Source organism: Macaca nemestrina, chromosome 10 (genome assembly GCF_043159975.1).
Source record: "Macaca nemestrina isolate mMacNem1 chromosome 10, mMacNem.hap1, whole genome shotgun sequence".
In the NCBI taxonomy this organism is placed as follows: Eukaryota; Metazoa; Chordata; class Mammalia; order Primates; family Cercopithecidae; genus Macaca; species Macaca nemestrina.
Genome location: NC_092134.1, coordinates 133,533,910 through 133,555,286, shown reverse-complemented (window position 1 = coordinate 133,555,286; position 21,377 = coordinate 133,533,910). Strand labels below are relative to the sequence as shown.

The 21,377-nt window shown below is 36.9% G+C and overlaps 1 protein-coding gene across 5 annotated transcripts in view; it reads right to left on the bottom strand.

The window, feature by feature from the left end:
- Window positions 1–21,377, bottom strand: part of LOC105499917 (C-type lectin domain family 12 member A) — a 28,821-nt gene extending 7,444 nt beyond the window's left edge. For 2 of the 5 annotated variants that reach the window (XM_011772792.3, XM_011772793.3), the window contains exons 1-6: window positions 19,693–19,783; window positions 19,475–19,585; window positions 11,790–11,888; window positions 11,340–11,528; window positions 10,133–10,284; window positions 8,734–8,843 (exon numbers count right to left, since the gene is read on the bottom strand). In XM_011772792.3, coding sequence (XP_011771094.1) covers window positions 8,734–8,843; window positions 10,133–10,284; window positions 11,340–11,528; window positions 11,790–11,888; window positions 19,475–19,565 — 641 coding nt within the window. In that variant the 5' untranslated portion in view covers window positions 19,566–19,585; window positions 19,693–19,783. Of the gene's footprint in view, window positions 1–5,484; window positions 6,212–8,733; window positions 8,844–10,132; window positions 10,285–11,339; window positions 11,529–11,789; window positions 11,889–19,474; window positions 19,586–19,692; window positions 19,784–21,335 lie in introns of those variants that run through there. The other 3 variants (XM_024787115.2, XM_011772790.3, XM_011772791.3) reach the window with 3 other exon arrangements.

Below are 21,377 nucleotides of genomic sequence, written 5' to 3'. Positions count from 1 at the left end.
TAAACCATATCATCTTAGAATCTCATCTTCCTCATTATATGTATAAGAAAACAGGCAAGGTGCAATGGCTTACACCTGTAATCCCAGTACTTTAGGAGGCTGAGGTGGGTGGATTACTTCAGTTCAGGAGTTTGAGACCAGCCTGGGCAACATGGCAAACACTGTCTCTACAAAAAAAAAAAAAAAAAAGTCAGCTGGCTGTGGTGACACATGCCGGTAGTCCCAGCTACTTGGGAGGCTGAGGTGGGAGGATTGCTTGAACCCAAGAGGTCAAGGCTGCAGTGAGATATGATCATGCCATTGCTCTCTAGCCTGGGCAACAGCATGAGATCCTGTCAAAGAGAAGAAAGGAAAGAGGGAAGGAAGCAAGAAAGGAAGAGAAGGGAAGGGAAGGGAAGGGAAGGGAAGGGAAGGGAAGGGAAGGGAAGGGAAGGGAAGGGAAAGGAAAGGGAAGGGAGGGGAAGGGAAGAAAGGAAAGGGAGGGAGGGAGAGAGGAAGAAAGAAAGGAAGGAATATTTGCTTTAGTAATATTAATAATATTGCTAAATATACTAGTAATAGGTGCTCTGTTTTTGGGTGCATATATATTCAGATTGTTATGGTTCTTTCATCATTATGTACTTATTTTATGTCTCTTTTTATGGTTTTTGATTTAAATTATGTTTTGTCTGATATAAGTATAGCTACTCCTGCTCATTTTTGATATGCAATGTGAATTCTTATTTTCCATCCCTTTTCAGTCTATATGTATCTTTACAGTTGAAGTCAGTTTCTTGTAGGCAGTACATAGTTGAATCATTTTTTAAAATCCATTTTGCAGTCTACGTCTTTCACTTGAGAAATTTAATCTGTTTACATTTAAGGTTATTAATAGGTAATAAATTATTTCTGTCGTTTTGCTAATTGTTTTATGATTGTTTTATATATGCCTTTTCCTTTCTCTCTTATTATTTATTATCATGATTTTGTGGTTTCCTGTAGTGGTAACATTTGTCTCATTTTTCTTTCTCATTTGTGTGTCTGCTATACTAATCTGTTTCATACTTTGATATTTTTTCATTATGGTAAATATCATCCTTTTATTTCCCGATGTAGGACTCCCTGAAGCATTTCTTAAAAGGCTGGTCTAGTGATAATTAATTCTCTCAGTGTTTGCTTGTTTGGGAGATTTCATTTCTCATTTTGAAATACAGTTTTGTTGATTGTAGTATTCTTGACTGTTACTTTTTCTCTTTCAGCAGCTTGAATAAAGCATTCTATTTTCTTCCAGCCTATAAGGTTTCTTGCAAAGCAATTCACTTAGTCTAATGGGAATTCCCCTCTATATGACTTGATACTTTGCTCTTGAGGGTTTTAGAATTTTCTCTTTGTCTTCTACTTTTGACCGTTTGACTATAATGTGCTTTGTGTAAGATCTTTTAAGGTTGAATTTTTTTGGAGATCTCTGAACTTCCTTATCTGAAGGTCTATATCTATTGCAAGACTTGAGAAGTTTTCAGCTATTATTTTGTTTAATTGGCTTTTTGTTTGTTTGTTTTTGTTTTTTAGAGATAAGGTCTCACTCTGTCTCTTGGGTTAGAGTACAGTAGCGTGAACATGACTCACTGCAGCCTTGAACTCCTCAGGCTGGAGTGCAGTGATGTGATCATGGCTCACTTCAGCCTCGAACTCCTAGGCTTAAGCACTCCTCCCACCTTAGCCTCACAAAGTGTTGGAATTACAGGCATGAGCCACCATGCCCAGCCTGTTAAAGGTTTTTATGTCTTTGCACTTCTTTTCTTTTTCTGGAATTTCTACATTTTGAATATTTGCTTCCTTTATGGTATCCCCTATGTCATGTAGAATTCTTCATCCTTTTTTCTTCTTTTTGTTTTGTTTGGGTTATTTCAAAAGTCATATCTTCAAGGTTAGAAATTCTTTATTCTACTTTATCTTGTCTATTGTTGAAGCTGTCAATTATATTATTTCATTTATTAAATTCTTCCAATCTAGGATTTTTATTTGACCTTTTATGACATTTATTGCTTTGTTGAAGTTATTACTCAGATCATGAATTGTTTCCCTAATTTTTATCATCTTCTATATCTCACTGAGTTTCTTTAATATCATAATTTTTAATTATTTCATCAATTTCCTTTTTCTGAAATTTTTTTTCTAGAAAATTACTGGTTTTTTTGGAGGTGTCGTGTTTCCACACTTTTTTTATGTTTCTTGTGTGCTTATGTTGGTATCTGCACATCTGATGTAATGGTTGTTTCCTTTAATTTTATGCATTGGCTTTCATAGGGAAACACTTTTTTCTATAGATGTATGTGTAGTATTGGTTGAGTAGGGTGCTTTGGCTTTGATTCTAGGTGAGCTCAATAGTGTAGTCTCCATATGATTTCTTCAGCTGTAATTAGCATCATTGGTGTCTGATTTCCTCAGTGGCTGAGGCTACGGTGAGACTTTGCTGGGGATGGGAATGCCAGGCAACATGTGTTGCTAGTCTCTTTGCTAAAACATAGCGAGAGTCACCGTTACTGCAGTTCCCAACAATTTCCTCATCTTCATCTGAGACCACCTCAGCTTGGATTTCACTGTCCATATGATTATCAGCATTTTGGTTAAAGCCATTCAACAAATCTCTGTGAAGTTCCAAACTGTCCCACATTTTCCTGTCTTCTTCAGGGCCCTCCAAACTGCTCCAACCTCTGCCCACTACCCAGTTCCAAAGTTGGTTCCACATTTTTGGGTATCTTTACAAGCACTGCCCCACTCTACTGGTACCAATTTACTGTATTAGTTCATTTTCATGCTACTAATAAAGACATACCCAAGACTGGGTAATTTATAAAGAAAAAGAGGTTTAATGGACTCATAGTTCCATGTGGCTGGGGAGGTCTCACAATCGTGGGGGAAGGCGAAAGGCATGTTTTACATTGCAGCAGGAAAGAGAGAGAATAAGAACCAAGTGAAAGTGGTTCCCCCTTATAAAACCATCGGATTTCATGAGACTTATTCACTAGCATGAGAACAGGATGGGGAAAACCGCTCTCCTGATTCAATTCTCTCCCACCAGGTCCCTCCCACAACACGTGGAAATTATGGGAGCTACAATCCAAAATGAGATTTGGCGGGGCACACAGCCAAACGTATCAGCAGGAAACTGCCCAACTCTCCCTATAAAATACCAAGTTAATCACCCCAGGTGAAGCAGTTAATATGCTTCACACAAAAACCATGTTGGGCTGGTTTTATGATAACTGGGTTATCCTCTCGGCAAATATGCCTATTACCCAGGTCAAGGTAAATTTTGGAGTTCAGGGAGCCCCTTTTGCATTGGTGCCCCTCCCACAGAATCACAGGACTGTGTAAGAAGCCTTATCAAATTTGTTGTTCCTTATAGGTCTCACAGATGCAGCTCCCTGCTGGGAACCCAAACCCTTTTTCACCAGAAAAGATAAAATAGGCCTGGCGCGGTGGCTCACGCCTGTAATCCCAGCACTTTGGGAGGCCAACACACCCGGGTGGATCACCTCAGGTCAGGAGTTCCAGACCAGCCTGGGCAACAAGGTGAAACCCCATCCCTACTAAAAATACAAAAATTAGCCAAGTGTGATGGTGGGCACCTGTAATCCCAGCTACTTGGAAGGCTGGGGCAGGAGAATCGCTTGAACCAGGGAGGTGGAGGTTGCAGTGAGCTGAGATCATGCCACTGCACTCCAGCCTGGGTGACAAGAATGGGACTCTGTCTCAAAAAAGAAAAAAAAAAAAAAAAGAAAGAAAAGGTAAAATGATCTGGGGCCAAGAACAAAACAAAACAAAACAAAAAAAACAAACGAAAACATACAGGTTAATAGAATTATAAAATTTAAGACGTTTAAACAAACTTTGTAGAATGTAGTTGTAAGCCCTTTACCTAAATGTCTTGTGAAAATGGGTACTACATCTGACTGGGAGATGTTTCCCCTTTCTAGTACTACAAAGCTGAAGGCATGGAAATCTGCTCTTTGAGTAAATTTTAATTGAACACGCTGAATGGGAACTAGTAAAATTGCCTGAGCCCACAAAGTATTGGGTAGAAGCTAGAGTGCTAGTCGGCACAAATCCTCCTCTTCATAGCCATTTGTGGCACATTTATTGGGGCTGATGGCAAAAAACTGTAAATACTTCCCAATGACAATACTGAACTGAGAATTTCCACCTGAGAGGCATTTACTGCCTTGCTATGGAATTTTAACTGAAGCTATCCCTATGCTAATAAAAATGATGGTGCTCAAAAGAGTTCCATAAAAAAATAAAAATGATTTACATAGAATCTTGCTACCTGGGGATATTAGGAGAAAGTACTTATAAGTAGGGAGCCTCTTTCCTAGATTCTACCATGCCTGATAGACAGCTTTCATGAGCTGTTGGCTTGTAAATAGCATTTCCCTAATATACAAACATTGTTTGAAAGCTCCTGCTCTGGTTAAAGCAAGGTCAATAAAATCTTTTTCTTTTGAATTATTTGAGTGAAGTATGTTTTTGTAAGCAAATTTATATTTCTCTTTGAGTTCTAAAATTTGGATTGTGATTTTATGACAGTATGGTTATTTTCATAAATTCAAAAAGCATCTTTTAAAACAAAAGAATTTGAGACACTGGTTATTTTACTAAGACTTTAACTAAAATAGCATATTTTTAGGTAAAGTTTAGTCAAGGTCAACTTAAAGAAGCCTATATGACCAATCCATTCTTGCTGCATTTTTAATTAATTAATTAATTCTCTTTTGGAGATGGAGTCTTGCTCTGTCACCCAGGCTGGAGTGCAGTGGTGCGATCTCACTTCACTGGCACCTTTGCCTCTTGGGTTCAAGCGATTCTCCTGCCTCAGCCTGCCGAGTAGCCGGGACTGTAGGAGTGTGCCACCATGCCTGGCAAATTTTTGTATTTTTAATAGAAATGGGATTAAAAATACAAATCCCGTATTTTTACGTGGCTCTCCCTCATTTTGGCATCCCATTGAGCCAGGATCTGTATTTCACTGCAAATGCTCTGCTGCAAAAACTCTACAAGCACGCTTCCCTCTAGGCCCAGTTACTGTCACAGAAGAGGAGGGGGCATAATATTGTAAAGGCTGGTTTTAAAGAACAAAATTAGGTCAAGCTCAAACCCTCCAAATCAAGGAGGGGTACAAAAATGCCTAAACAGCTGATAAAACAAGTTGAGTTGCTTTCTAAATGAGTATGTGTCACTTTTGCATCTACCCCAACCATGAAATTTTTTTTGCTTATTATAGAATTACAGGAATATATTTACTAACAGGATAAAAAATACCTTGTAACAAAGCCTCTTGGGTGTAATACTCCCAGTTAAGAGTTATGAAGATAAACATGTCTCTATATATATTTTTTCAGAGCAATGCTTATGCTTGCATAGCTGATTGCTGTATGTCTTTAACAAAAGCCAAGCTTACAGTAGCTCAACACACAGAAGTTAAAAATAAGTCAGTCTCATAACTTGCCTTTTCATTTTTGTTTATTGGCTTTTACTTAAAATAATAATTTTAAGAGGTAATAAATGCATGTCCACATCCATTCTTATCTGGCCTAGAACAATCAATTGGCTAAAAGTCCTTTGACTCATAAGGCCTTCAGCTATAGGGAGTCCCACGGAGTATAGGATGGACCGGAGATGGCGAGCCATGCCACCCTGGCAATGCTATGGGACAAAATTAAAATCTGCTGGTCTTGGATGTTGCCTCTGGCAAATCTTGGCCAGAAGGGGAAGAATGTAAATGAAAAATAAAATTCGAAGGCCCCCCACAACCATCTGAATGGACTTCCTCTTCTCCAGGGTTCAGGCGATGATGGGAAGTGGGAGGAGGGACATGCTTCATTCTACCTCTCCAGCATTAACATTCACAATCTGTTCTCTCTGAAGCTTGCTACCTGGATGTTTCATCTGCGTGATAAAATCCCAGGTCCTTAGACAAACTCAACCAATTGTGGTCAACCAGAAAATATTTAAATTTACCTATAGCCTGGAACCCCAACCCCCCACTCTCCTTAAACGTATTTGATTGATGACTCATGCGTCCCTAAAATGTATAAAACCAAGCTGCACTGGACTGGCCATCTTCTCACATATCATTTTTTTTCTATAAATGCAGTAATCATAATGAACATATATTCTATTTATATATCCACAAAACATGTTATTTAAGTCAGATGCGTTTCTTATAACCCTGAAAAAGAAAGTAAAGAATTACACTTGGCAAGTCAGATATTTGAAACACATTCACAGAAAAAAAAAAATTACACTTCCAACATGATATTATTGCCCTAGACTCTGCATTGTTTAAACTAAATCTAATTAATGTTCAGAGTATCAAGAATGTCCAAGTTAATTGTTTATGTTGACACATATGCAATGTCAAATACTGCTTCATTTCTCCCTGTTTTTTCCACTTTCTAACATCTGATATTTGCTGTCCTTTGCTTACAGACTTAGCACCCCAGCCCCTTCATGTATAATATAATTTGGAATAATACCATTCTGTAAGATTCTCTAGTCTAGCTGGCCCAGTAGTAAGTCTTGGACCCTGTCTCCCTCAAGTGCTTTTTATAATCATCAAAGTCAGGAATTCACCTGAGGTATGACACCTTAAGTTCAACATCATCTCTAAGTGATATTTTCAAAAGATTTTACTCTCAAGTTCTTTTTTTTTTTCTTTTTTTTGAGACAAGAGTCTTGCTGTGTTGCCTAGGCTGGAGTGCAGTGGCGAGATCTTGGCTCACTGCAAGCTCCGCCTCCTGAGTTCATGCCATTCTCCTGCCTCAGCCTCCTGAGTAGCTGGGACTACAGGCGCCTGCCACCATGCCCGGCTAATTTTTTGTATTTTTAGTGGAGATGGGGTTTCACCACGTTAGCCAGGATGTTCTCGATCTCCTGACCTCCTGATCCGCCTGCCTCGGCCTCCCAAAGTGCTGGGATTACAGGCGTGAGACACCGCGCCTGGCCTTTACTCTGAAGTTCTAATGACCAGCCCATAAATACTAGATTAGTGATCAGGGACTATGCATTAAAAACAAATTTATAAATTTAAAAAAAAAATCTTTTAGAATAATTTAGCATCAATATTTGGGTAAAAAAAATGACATCAACCAGTAAATAAGTTCATCAATTAAATTTTTAAGAATGAGATTTATTTGTGGTGACATAGTACAGATGTCATTTATTATGGCCCCCTCTCAGAAACAAACCCCAAAACAACACAGAGTTAAAAAATGAAAATAAGGTATGTATACATATATATATACACACACACATATATATCACACATACAATTATTATGTACTTTTTTCAGTTTTCTTTCTGATAATTGAAAATATCTACAATGTTTTCCATTCCATTATAGATTACCATTCCATTTGCAATAATTACAAACACATACATATTCTACATTTTCAAAACAAGATTCCATCTGTACTCTCTCCTGACACAACATTACCTTTGTCTCTAGTCCTTCACTACAAATTAGGCCTTTAAAATATATATCCTTCTCCACTTCATTTGTAGATAGCTTATCTCCCATTGTATCCTATCATTGTCAACCACCAGAGGTAGGGCCAACCATCAGAATGGAAATTAGTGTAAACTCTATGGCAATTTTTCAAAGAGCTAAAAACGGAATTACCATTTGATCCAGCAATTCCACTATTGGGTATCTAACCAAAGGAAAAGGAATTATTGTATTTAAAAAAGACACCTACACTCAAATGTTTGTTGTAGAACTATTTACAATAGCAAAGCCATGGAATTGACCTAAGTGTCCATCAACGGATTATTGGATAAGAAAACGTGAAACCGTGTTTTCTTTTAGAGTATATACACCATGAAATACTACTTAAGTATAAAAAAGAAGGAAATCATGACTTTGCAGCAAAATGGATAGAGCTGGAGATCATTCTCTTAAGTGAAATAACTCAGGAACATAAACTTAAATATTGCATGTTCTTACTTAAGTGGGAGCTAAATAATATGTACACATACACATAAAAAGTGGAATAATAGACATTGGAGACTCCAAAAAGTAGGATTGTGTCACAAAAATAAAGAATGAGAAATTATCTATTGGGTACAGTGTACACTATCCAGGTAATGGTTACACTGAAAACACGACTTCATCATTACACAATATATTTATATAACAAAACTGCAACTGTACCCCCAAATCCATAAACTTTTTTAAATGCCCATTTCAAGTGTCATTTATAACAAAAGTATCATTGCTAAAATTTATATTTTGTTAGTCTGTGTATTCTTACTGAAGCATTTATCACACTATATTCTCTTTATCTCTAGCATCATTCAATCAGTCTGCACATATAATTGATGGTTAAGTAACTTTAGTGATGAATCAATATTTCATTCATCTTTGAACCCTAAAACTTAGCACAATATTAAGTATTTGTTAGTCCAGTGACTTTTCTGGGCTTCCATAATTTTTCTTAGATAAAATTATTTACAGAGGTCTCCATAATTTGGCTGCTGTAATTTTGTTAGTTACCTGTCAAAATTATAGAAGACATTTATGGTAACTTTCTGTATTAGAAAATACATCAAAGAAGCATGATAGAAAAGGGTGCTTTTAGGATGCAATTTCATTTCAATTGAAGCTGGTTTTAATTTGAATCTACAGTTCTCCTAAGGAAAATACCTCTACTCAAACCCAACTATAAAATTTTAACAAGAATAGACACTTACCAGGCAGAGGAGTTGATTATATCGTCCACGCTCGTACCGTAACTGTAATCTTTTTCAGGAGATAATCCCAGCCAATAGGGATATGACGTACTCTGGGATTTTATAAATTCCTACAGGAAATACAGATGGTCTGTTTAAGAAACAGTCTCCTACTTTTGTATTTTACATTAGAATGTAATTTCTTACAAATTGCTGCTTTAAGGTAACATACTTGACATTGCACTACTACTATTAAATGTCATTATAAGAAATTGAAAGAAAGTACTCCTTATTACAAAATTTCAACATTTTTAACAATATCACAGCTGGTCTCACAAGAAGAGAGGCCCTACTAATCCATGTATAACCTTAATTTACAGTCAATGAAAAGTCCACAATGACAAGTTCAGAGTTCAAAATTTTGAGCAGTAAATATTGTGTCCAGGGCCAAAGGAAGTGGGCAATGACTATAAACAAGAGTTAACAGAAACAGAAGGAGTAGGAAGAAAATGCCACAGACTCAAATGTGAGTGGTTACAGAACAGAATTCAGAACCAGTCCAAAATTTTGTAGCCAAATAACAGGTTTTTTTCTTATTCCAGCCTTTAGAAAATTTGTCTAGAGTAAGTAACTGTGAATGGGTCCTTGAGAATGATCTGATGAGGAAGAGATTATGGGTTGATTTCTCTCTCTTCTAGAAAGGATGATGACAGTTTCTTATTGTGGGGAAGCAGAGACTTTTAGAAAATGTAATTTTGCTTAAAAATATATGATTACTATTTGAGAGACCAAAAATGCTATGTAGTAAGTATAACATGGAAACATTATTTAGACATGGAAAACTAAGAAAATGAAAAAATCAATAAAGCTGCTAGAAAATACATTTTTCCTGGGATTCAAGGACTCAGTGCAATATATCTGTTTGACACTTGCCTGTGCCATCTTACTTCAGTTCTTCCTGTTTGTACATATTTTATGCTAACCTACTATAACTTGCCTATTTCTCTTAGTGAATTAAAAATTACAAAATGGTAGAAACAAAACATATGCTCCTATGTAGTTCTTACGGAATTACTAACCCTGAGGAATAATCTCCATATCCTCTGTTTTTAGATAAATGTTTATAAATTATGTTCTGAGATTTGATTTTAGATTCTAATTTGGAAATGCTTACAGACTTTTAGATTCTGGGTGCCCTGTAATACTCATCTACCTGTCGTCTAGTAATCCTCTTATGCTAAGGTCCTAACCTTGTATATGTTTTACCTTGCCTATGATAATCTTGAGATAAGTGTACAAAGTTTCAGTCACTTCATACCCCAACTAAAATAAACCAGAATCATGAGTGGGTTGATTGAGGTCTTCTCCAACATGCCACATCCCTTTCTATCCCATGATGGCAGAAACACCTGGGCTTTACCAATGCATTTTTATTGTTTATCTTCAACAGGCTGGCATTCTGAGCAGCACAGGCCATTCTACTCTCCTGCCATGTTCGGACATCATCACTTAGGAAATAACAGCTGTCCTTATGCCAAATCCATCTCCTTGGACAAGGCTTACATTTGTGCTCTGGAAGAAGAACATAGTTTTATTTAGGTTTTGTTGATAGTCATAATAATTCTTATTATTTCCTTTCTTCTCTGTGTGACATTGACCACATTTGCTGTTTATTCTTCTTTCTTTTTCTTTCTCTCTTTCTTTTTATTTATTTATTTATTTTTTTGACAGAGTCTTGCTCTGTTGCCCAAGATGGAGTGTAGTGGCGCGATCTCAGCTCACAGCAGCCTCCACCTCCTGGATTCAAGCAACTCTCCTGCCTCAGCCACCCAAGTAGCTGGGATTACATGCTGTGTCTTCTTTTTACACCAAAAGGGAAGTAAGTGAATCCTGTATTCTAGTTCCTTATATACTACCATAATGTGTCAGACCCATAACTTGAACAAAAAAATTTCAAATTAAGCACTTGGATTCAAGTGTATCTTCCTGTAACAATTCCTCTTTGCTATTTTTTATATTCTTTAATGACAATAAAAACTAGTTACAGGAAACATTCTGCATAGTAAGAATTAACCCCACCTATCTATACAAATCTTACCTTCTTTAATTTTTGTTCTCTGAACTGTTGAAATTTTGAGGTTTCTTGGGAGCAAAAGGAATATGTTTTAGCAATCATGACTATAGAAACTTACGGAGACACTAGAAGACCAACTCCCCCTGATCCCAAAGGTGAAGTCTCTATTTATTTTTTCCTATGGAATTTGTTATCAATCACTGACTGAAATTTAAGAATGAAGTCACCTGTAAAGAGCTGTCACTTCCTCCCTATCTTCTATTAACCTCAGTGCCCAGAATAATTATAGTAACTGACAGATTAGAGAAACTGTCCTGTCTAACATTTTATTATGTAACCATTATCTCCTGATAATTTGGGGGCCTATTGCTATTATGACTTTTTCTGTTTTTCTTCTAACTGTGTGGAAATATCAATGAATTCTCCATCAACCACACGTAATTCTTTCCCCCAAATTATGACTCCCTAGGGAAAGGCTGCTAGCTAATTATAAAATGATTCTTAAGAGACTCAGTGGTTTAGTTTATTGTCCAATAAATAACTCCAAGATTACCTTGTTCTTTGCTGTATAGCTCACGACATAATCTGGTGGCTATTGTTTGCAGTGTGGTGGAGAGGTTCCTGATCTTGTTGGAGCTGTTCATGTTACTCATCAGTTGTAGAGACACATTTCTTTGAAGCTCTTCATTGATATTTTGTAGTTTGTTCATTTTTTTCATTGCTGTCTTCAAAGTAATGTGAACTCCACATTAAAAAAAATGAATTCTCAATAGAACCATCATCCTTTATCATTTGCAGAAGTAGTATAAAGATCAAAGGGGTAGGGAAAGCAATTACTCTACAGGAGTGAGGGAAAGAGACTGAGTTCCACATTGTAAGTCCCCCTTGTGGGCCTATCACCTATCATTATTATAAATCTTCCACTTAAGGAATAAACTTTAGTTGTTAAATATTTGAAATTCTAGATACTTTCTCTTTTGACCAAAACAGGGGCAGTACATACACATGCTTCCCAAGACTCCCAATCCAATGAGCATCAGAAGGCACAGAACAGTCAGAAACAACGCTGCTGGACGCCATACACGAGAGGGAGCTGGAGGTGCTGTGGAAAGCAAAATTAACAGAGAGGCCTAAAAATGGTATACACTTTCATTTGAATTATTTGCTCATTCATTCATTCATTCATTCATTTTATCTTTATTTCCTAATATGCCTATTGGAAAGAAGTGGATTTACTAGCCATTCAAGAATATTCAAAAAATATTTTTGAAGAATATGTCAAGAATAAATCAAAATCACTTCATTGTTTTGTATGTAAATTGATTCTAGCAGGAGAAGCTGTTAACTGGTAGACTGATTTTAAAAAATCAGATAAGCAAAAACAGAATTTATGATAGAGAATGGAGAAAACCAGTCAACCTAGATATGGTGTATTTTGTTTATACAAATTTGGGAAAAGTCAGTAGCTGGAAATTAACAGAGAAGCCAACAGGAGTAGTCTTTGCTTGAGTAGACAATTGTGGCATGTCAAGAAAAACACTTTCAGTTGTTTATGTATCCCCCCCGCCAGGTAATTATGAGAATTTAGCTTCAGAACAAACAAAATAGGCTGTCTCTTTGTAATGTCTTTGTTAATCCTCCCATTAACTTTTGATCTTAGTCAGTCCAGATCTACACCATTTTTATTGTAATTTTTCAAAAATTTTTTCATACTTTTTTGCAAGAAATTTTTATTGAATACTTCCTTTTTAGGGAATAGTGAATCTTAGACTAGATCATTTCTCTATTTAAAAAAACAGAAATTATAAACTTTATAATATGAGTGAATTATTATTGTGACTATGTTATTTAAATAATCATTATGTATAAAGGTATTACACATTAGGTAAAGACTAGCCAGGTATTTCAAGAAAATACAATGCTGGGATACTATAATAATCTTACTATACTACTGAGCTATGTCTTACATCTCACAGTTGATGGTGCAATAATATTGTGAAATTCAGAGATAATCACTAATAAAAAGTAAAACTTAACTTCCATAGACTTTAGAAAATAGTTACTACTGAAAGGACTACATGTTCAAGATTTTTATCTAAGATTAGAATTATAAATTCAAGCACTCTTTCTTAAAATTATTTTCTTATTTATATATGTATTCAATTATTCAAAAGTTTATTTATTCAATGAACTTATTCAATTATTAAAAAGTTTAATTATTCAAAGTTATCTTTTGAGTGCCTTGCATTTATTAGGCATTATCCTGGGTGCTAACAATATCGAAGTGAGCAAGATGTACACGTTGCTGTTTTCATAGAAATAAATTTTAATTGTAGGAGGAAATAGATAAATAGATATATAAGTGAGACAGGAAGAAAGGGAAAGAAAGGGAGAAAAGATCTCAAATTTGGCTATGTTGTGCAGAGATTTGAAATTAAGCTGTTATAAAGAGCAGGCAGTTCAAATCTTATGAACATGAGGAACCAGCATGCAAAATCAGTAGGAAGAATATTACAGGTAGCAATTACATGAAGTTCAAAGACAACAATTTAAGGAAAAGATTTCTATTTGAAAAACAGAATATATTCAGAGGGGCAGAAGAAGGGTGGCCAATGTGAAAAATTACATTAAAGAAGGTTTTATTTGTTTTCTTTTGTTTTGTTTTTAAAATAACAAGGAGGAAACATTATTTACAGCCTTTTCTAGCCAGAGTAAGTTAGATTTTTGGGGAAAGCACTGGGAGAATTTAATCTAGGATGGCAAAATAAAGGAGTTGTTTTATCAGTAAGAAATCTGTTACAATATGACATGGAAAGAGAACAGTAGTTTGATTAGCTAGCACTAGGGAATTTGATGACCCATGGATAAATTAAGTATACATTTTTAAGCTAAAATCTATGGCACAAATTTATGAAATTTTTCTTTAGAGAAAGTTGGTAGATATGCACATTTGTAGGCAGTATCTCATAGTGATAAAAAGCAAAATGCCATCTTTAGGGTTAGCATGTGTATTAGTCCATTTTCACATTGCTAATAAGACATACCCAAGACTGGGCAATTTATAAGGAAAAAGAGGTTTAATGAACTCACAGTTGCACATGGCTGGTGGGGGCTTACAATCATGGTGGAAAGTGAAAGGCACGTCTCACATGGTGGCCGACAAGAGAAGAGAGAACTTGTGCAGGGAAACACCACTTTATAAAACCATCAGATCTCATGACACTTATTCACGATTACAAGAACAGCATGGGAAAGACCCCCACCACATGATTCAATTACCTCCCACCAGGTCCCTCTAACAACACGTGGAAATTGTGGGAGCTATAATTCAAGATGAGATTTGGGTGGAGACACAGCCAAACCACATCATTGCACCCCTGACCTCTCCCAAATCTCATGTCCTCACATTTTGAAACCAGTCATGCCTTCCCAACAGTCCCCAAAAGTCTTAACTCATTTCAGCATTAACTCAAAAGTCCACAGTCTATCTTAAAAAAGGCAAGTCCCTTCCACCTATGAGCCAGTAAATTCAAAAGCAAGTTAGTTACTTCCTGTATACAATGAGGGTACAGGCATTGGATAAATACAGTCATTCCAAATGGGAGAAATTAGCTGAAACAAAGGGGCTATAGGCCCCATGCAAGTCCAAAATCCAGCAGGAGCATCAAATCTTGAAGCTCCAAAATCATCTCCTTTGGATCCATGTCTCACATCCAGCTCATGCTGATGCAAGAGATAGGCTTCCATGTCTTTGGGCAGCTCTGCTCCTATGGCTTTACAGTCTCCCCCCTGGCTGCTTTCATGGGCTGATATTGAGTGTCTGCAGCTTTTCCAGGTGGACAGTGCATGCTGTCAGTGGATCTACCATTCTGAGGGCTGAAGGATGGTGTTTGACTTCTCACTGCTCCACTGGACAGTACCCCACTGGGGACTCTGTGTGGGGCTTCTGACCTCACATTTCCCTTCTGCACTGTCCTAGCAGAGGTTATCCATGAGCACCCCATGCCTGTTGCAAACTTCTGCCTGGACATCCAAGTGTTTCCATACATCCTCTGAAATCTAGACGGAGGTTGCCAAAACCCAATTCTTGACTTCTGTGCACCTCAAAGGTTCAATACCACATGGAAGCTACCAAGGTTTGGGGCTTGCAACCTCTGAAGCCATGGCCTGAGCTGTACCTTAGCCTCTTTTAGTCATGGCTGGAGCAGCTGGGATGCAGGGCACCAAGGTCCTAGACTGCACACAGCATAGGGACCCTGGGCTCAGTCCATAAAACCATTTATTCCTCCTAGGCCTCTGGGCATGTGATGGGAGGGGCTGCTGTGAAGACCTCTGATATGCCCTGGAGTCATTTTCCCCATTGCCTTGGCGATTATCATTTGGCTCCTCATTACTTTAGAAATTTCTTCAGCTGGTTTGAATTTCTCCTCAAAAAAATGGGATTTTCTTTTCTTTATCATTGTCAAGCCACAAATTTTCTGAACTTTTATGCTCTGCTTCCCTTATAAAAGTGAATGCTTTTAACAGCACCCAAATCAAATCTTTAATGCTTCACTGCTTAGAAATTTCTTCTGCCAGATATGCTAAATCATCTCTCTCAAGTTCAAAGTTCCACAAATTTCTAGGGCAGGAGCAAACTGCTACCAGTCACCTTGCTAAAACATAACAAGAGTCACCTTTGCTCCAGTTCCCAACAAATTCCTCATCTCCATCTGAGACCACCTCAGCCTTATCGCCATTTTTGTCAAAGCCATTCAAGAAGTCTCTAGGAAGTGCCAAACTGTCCCACATTTTTCTGTCTTCTTCTGAACCCTCCAAAGTATTCCAACCTCTGCTAGTTACCCAGTCCCAAAGTCTCTTTCATATGTTTGGGTATCTTTACAGCAGTGCCCTACTCTACTGGTAACAATTTACTGCATTTGTTCATTTTCACACTGCTGATAAAGACATACCCACAACTGGGTAATTTATAAGTAAAAAGAGGTTTAATGGACTCATGGTTCCATGTGGCTGGAGAGGCCTCAAACTCATGGTGGAAGGTGAAAAGCACATCTCAGATGGCAGCAGACAAGAGAAGAGAGAACTTGTGCAGGGAAACTCCTCTTTATAAAACCATCAGATCTCATGAGACTTATTCACTATCACAAGAACCTCATGGGAAAGACCCTCCCCCATGATTCAATTACCTCCCACCATGTCCCTCCTACAACATGTGGGACTTATGGGAGCTGCAATTCAAGATGAGATTTTGGTGGGGACACAGTCAAACCATATCAGCATGTTTTGGTTTGAATTCTGGTTCTGCTGCTTATTGCTTGTGAAACCATGAGAAAGTTATTTAACATCTTTTAACATCTATGTGTCTAAGCTTCAGCATTGTTAAAGAAAGGGAGAGAGAAAGACTGCAAAATATCAGACACTAAATGGTTTAATATTTGTAATGCAATTAGAACAGAACTGGCACAGAGGTGAGGCTGTCTGGAGAGAGAGACCATTTTAGAAGAAAAATAAGTATTACTATTTTTGACATTTTAAGTTTAAAATGAGATTAGAACTCCTTATGGAAATGTGAAAGAGGCACTTGTATTTTCTAGTCTTGAGATCCAGGGAAAGGTCATACAGAGATATCTGGGAGTCCCTCTATTTAAAGTCAAACAACTGAACAAGGTAGATTAGATGAGTGTATTGAGTGATGCAATAAAAGGGGACACAGGACACGGCTCCAGAGTATTCCATCTTGTAGAGTTTCATCTAGAAGAAAGAGTCAACAAAGACTGAGGAGAGGCAGGCATGGTGACAGGAGAAGCCATAAGGATGTGTCAGGAAGGATGTGCAAAGAAAGCCTTTAGAGGACTGTTCAACTTTTTGAATGCTGCAGGGAAGTGAAGTAATGGAAGAGACATGTGATTACTGGGATGAAACAGGCAGGACATCAGTGACCTAAAGCTCAGTCTCCAGGACACCAAGGGGGCAGAAGCCTAATAGAGTTGGTTGAGAACAGAATGAGAAGTGAAGAACTGAGAGTCAGTGGCCAAAGAAAATGCTTTCAAAAGTTGAGCTGTGAAAGGAAACAAATAAGTTACATAATAATGGAAAGGCTTAAGTGGTCAAGCAAGGATTGTGTTTTGTTATGATATGAATATGTTGGTGAGTAGTAGAGTATGTTAGTGCACTAAAAAGGAAAAGCAGAGAAGGAAGAGAGAATAATGACACAGGAGAGAAAGGAAAAAAATTACAGAAGTCTGTCTTTGAAAAGGACATATGGACTGAAATTCAGAGCAAAATGGGGAGCTGTCCTTTCATAAGTGCATACCTATCGTAAATACTGTCTGGAAGGAAGGCAGAGTATCAGTAAAGGCATTGTAGGATAGAAATTTAAATAACAGGCCGGGCGCGGTGGCTCAAGCCTGTAATCCCAGCACTTTGGGAGGCCGAGGCGGGCGGATCACAAGGTCAGGAGATCGAGACCACAGTGAAACCCCGTCTCTACTAAAAATACAAAAAATTAGCCGGGCGCGGTGGCGGGCGCCTGTAGTCCCAGCTACTCAGGAGGCTGAGGCAGGAGAATGGCGGGAACCCGGGAGGCGGAGCTTGCAGTGAGCCGAGATCGCGCCACTGCACTTCAGCCTGGGCGACAGAGCGAGACTCCGTCTCAAAAAAAAAAAAAAAAAAAAAAAAAAAAAAAAAAAGAAATTTAAATAACAAAAATAAAAAGTGTAGGTTGATGCTTTTTTCTCACCAGAGGAAAGGTAAGAGTAACTGGAGTTGAAAATTTGTGCATTTTTCACCAGCAATATTCAACTCTGGGGCAGACTGGGTAGATATTTGGGTTTAACCAGAACTGGAGTTGTTTTTATTTGTTGGTTTTTGGGTTTTTCGTTTTGTTTTGTTTTGATTTGTCTGAGGCAGGATCTTGCTGTGTCACCTAGACTGAAGTACAGTCACCTGATCATAGCTTACTCTGCACAGCCTCCAGTTTCTGAGCTCGAGTAATCCTCTTTCCTCAGCCTTCCAAGCAGCTGAGACAATGGGTGCCCAGTTAATTAAAAAAAAAAATTTTTTTATAGACATGGCATCTCTCTCCTTTCCCCAGGCTGGTCTCAAACTCCTGGCCTCAAATAATCCTCCCATCTTGGCCTCTCACAGTGCTAGGACTATGGGTATAAGTCACTGCCCCTAACCAGAATTGAAGTTTTTAAGGAAAAATTTACATACATTGAAAAGGAGAAATGTAAGAGACTAAGAGTAGACATTACATAATACAATGTTGTATTACATAATGTGGATTCTAAGCTGGATAATGAGAAAATTAGATGAGATTAAGAACATGAAGAAGACATGGATTCAATATTTGCATGAATTCAAAGAATTCTTGTGGTGGGAACTTAAGGTGGATTGGCAGGAAAAGAGGTGGGAAAGGGCATGAGGGGACAAGTAAAGGGCAATTGTTGGTAATATTAAGCTTATGATATGCCCATTCTCTTTCGGCATATAAAAGAAGAAATACAAACAGGGAAATAAAGACAGAAAACGTTGTAAAATTCGTAGACCCTTCTTCTTTCTAAGAAAATTTCAGTATTAAAAAAGAAGCCCACAGAATTAATCTGCTGTCCTTTCTCAAGATTTACAATGCTCATGATAAATAGATTCAAGATATAACAGTGAAATTTCTGTTTATAGCAATGCTAGAATATTAAAGATGTTATATTCTGTGTGGGGATAGGGGAGGGGACAAAAAGTTAAATAATATATGAGAATTTTGGCACTCTTCTCTCCTTATTTCTCTGTTTCTATCACCCTTCTTTGTGTTCTCCATTATCACTGTTTAAGTTATTTTTAACTCAAATACACTGGTTTAAACTATGGATTCACTAGGGCAGATTTCACTCCAAAAGGCTGGGAGCCAGAAGGTAAGAACCATACATAATAGGAAAACTATAGGATTCTGAGTAAGATGAAGAGTAGTTTTGTTTAAGTGAAAGTCAACACAGATGGTCCACTTATTTCATGATTTTAATTTGAATTGAAAAATACAAAGCTTCCTGATATTATGTGGTTTTGAATATTATGAATATGTTATATCTTCTGATATTTCTTTACTTCCTTTATTCCTTAATTATTCATTTCATTTAACTTAACATATTTTATTTTTTAGTAAGTTATTAAAAAATCTCCAAAAGAAGTAGGAGAAATTTTAGGGTGATATATGCCTGGTTTGGCAGATAGTCAAATGAAATCCTTTAAAGATCTCTCCGACTCTTTCTCTGTCTCTCCTTCTTTTCTGCATGCATACCCAAAGTATTTTCTTATTAAAAACACACACACACACAGATGTGAAATCATGACTTTCCTGAACATGTTCCTTTTTCCATGGCTTCATCTCATAAAGAAATAAAATCTTCACACAACCCAATCATTTGAAAAATTCTGTCCCAATTATATTGAGTGTGATAATAAAAAATTTCAAAAATGTAAAAGATTGAGTCTTCAATGCACAGATAAGTGTTTTTACAGAACCCTTTTTTCCTAATCATTTTGTTTATATACTTTTGGTTCCTTTGCTTAAACATAAGAGGCTTAATTGAAAATTTAAGTTGAATAATAACTATATTACTAATACTGAAGATGCAAGGCTGTAACCACTTCTATTACACAAACTTACGACACATCCATAACTCAAAATCTTACCTTTTCCCCCAAATTTGGCAATTTCTTGGATTTTTTCTGTCTCACTGGAGTTCTGGAATTTAAGATCTGCATAAGTAACTTCTTCAGACATTGATGAATATGTAAAGAAATCTTGACAAAGTAAAAACACAAAAAGGTGAGAATGAGTTAACAGAACTGAATATTAAACAGGACCTATAATTTTAAACTTCTGTTTATAAACGGAAGCTTAAGCTTACAAGTTTAAACTTCTGTTCTTAAACTGACTGTACCAATCACCCATATGTCTGCAAATGAGCGATGTCTCATCTGTGGCTTCAGTTAAGAACACTGAACTGTTGCAACAGGCAATATCTTTCTTCCTCATATTTCTTCCTTTTTCTCAATTTCTGTATATTTACCAACTGCAGAAAGTAGTTTTTGAAATTGTGTTTGGATAATATTACTAGTGTCATGCAAGAGAACACAAATAACTAGCACCATATGTTGCAGACATAGTGCAGGATTTATTGGTGAAAAACTTTCAAGCAGAAAAATAACAGAAAAGATACAGTTCTCAGACACTCACTGATCTGCAGCTGTGGCCTGGCATAGATATTCCTTTTGTATCATGATGAAGGTCCTGATAGAAGGGTTCTCTTCACTGGGAGACTGAACATGCAGAGAGCACTCCCAGGGAGAATGAGGCAGTTAGTGTCATTCCATTGCCATGTTACATAGCTATAGGTTTGCCCAAGAGAGGTAGGGAATGCCTAGTTTCTCTAAATAACAAGATACAGGTTGGTGCAAAAGTAATTGTGGTTTTTGCCATTAAAAGCAAAAGTAATTGTGGTTTTTGCCTTTAAAGGTTTACAAAATTACTTTAGCGCCAACCTACATATTAAGGGATCTGAGGCCCAGAAACCACACCAGGGAGTATGTATACTGATGACCAAGGTCTGTATACTTAGGGCTCTGGGAACAGCTTTGCAGGCCAGGAAAACTATAATCAGCCTTGCTCTCTCTCTACAGACTGACTCAATCCATTTGATCGCCTCCTCAGCTAAGCTACCAAAAGTGGGAAGGAAATGAGTCTCCAAAGTCCACATTTGTGTCTTATTAGTTAGACTCAATAGTCTTAGTATTTTTGATCTCATGTCTTGATCAAATATGCAAGCGGAAGTGAGGGGTGGAGAGGACTGTTTTTGAGTATGTTTTCTAATATTCATTAGTAAATCTTACTGTAAAATTCTTCTTGACATTGCCACATATAAACCATAAAATGGTTAGGCCTGATTATCATACATATAAAAGAGAATGCACAAAGATTTTAAAAAATCAATTAAAAACTAATTGCTTTATTATGTCAGGATAGACAGGAAAAATAAAAGGCTCCCTTTATAAGAGCTACTAAAAATAAATAGGACAATATTACAGATAGAAATTAACTAGATATTTGCACAACCAATATGAACGAAACAATTTTAAAACTATTGAAGAAAAGAAAAAAAATAGAAAAACATGCTGTGGGATTAGAAGCATCAATACTGTATAAAAAGAAACTAAATTCTCCTAAATGTATCAAAAAATTCAATGTCGATTTAATTAAAACAATAGTAGATTTTCTCCTGATGCTTAAAGAAAAAGCTATTGAAATACAGTTGAAAATATTACCATGAAAATATTGGCAGCCAAATTTAAAGGAAAATATATTCAAAACATGATTACTTCATCTTAAGTACTTTATTAATGTTGATTTTATCTTTACAACTCTCTAAACCAGGTATTATTATCACCCTTATTTTACAGAGGGGGAAGTGAGTTGCGAAGTGGTTAAGTTTGTATCCAACATCACATAATTGGTGAGTGGTAGAGTTGAGACTGGACCAAAGTCTCCGGTTACCTTGTTCAAATACGTGCACAGGCTCTAATGCCTCCCCTGGTG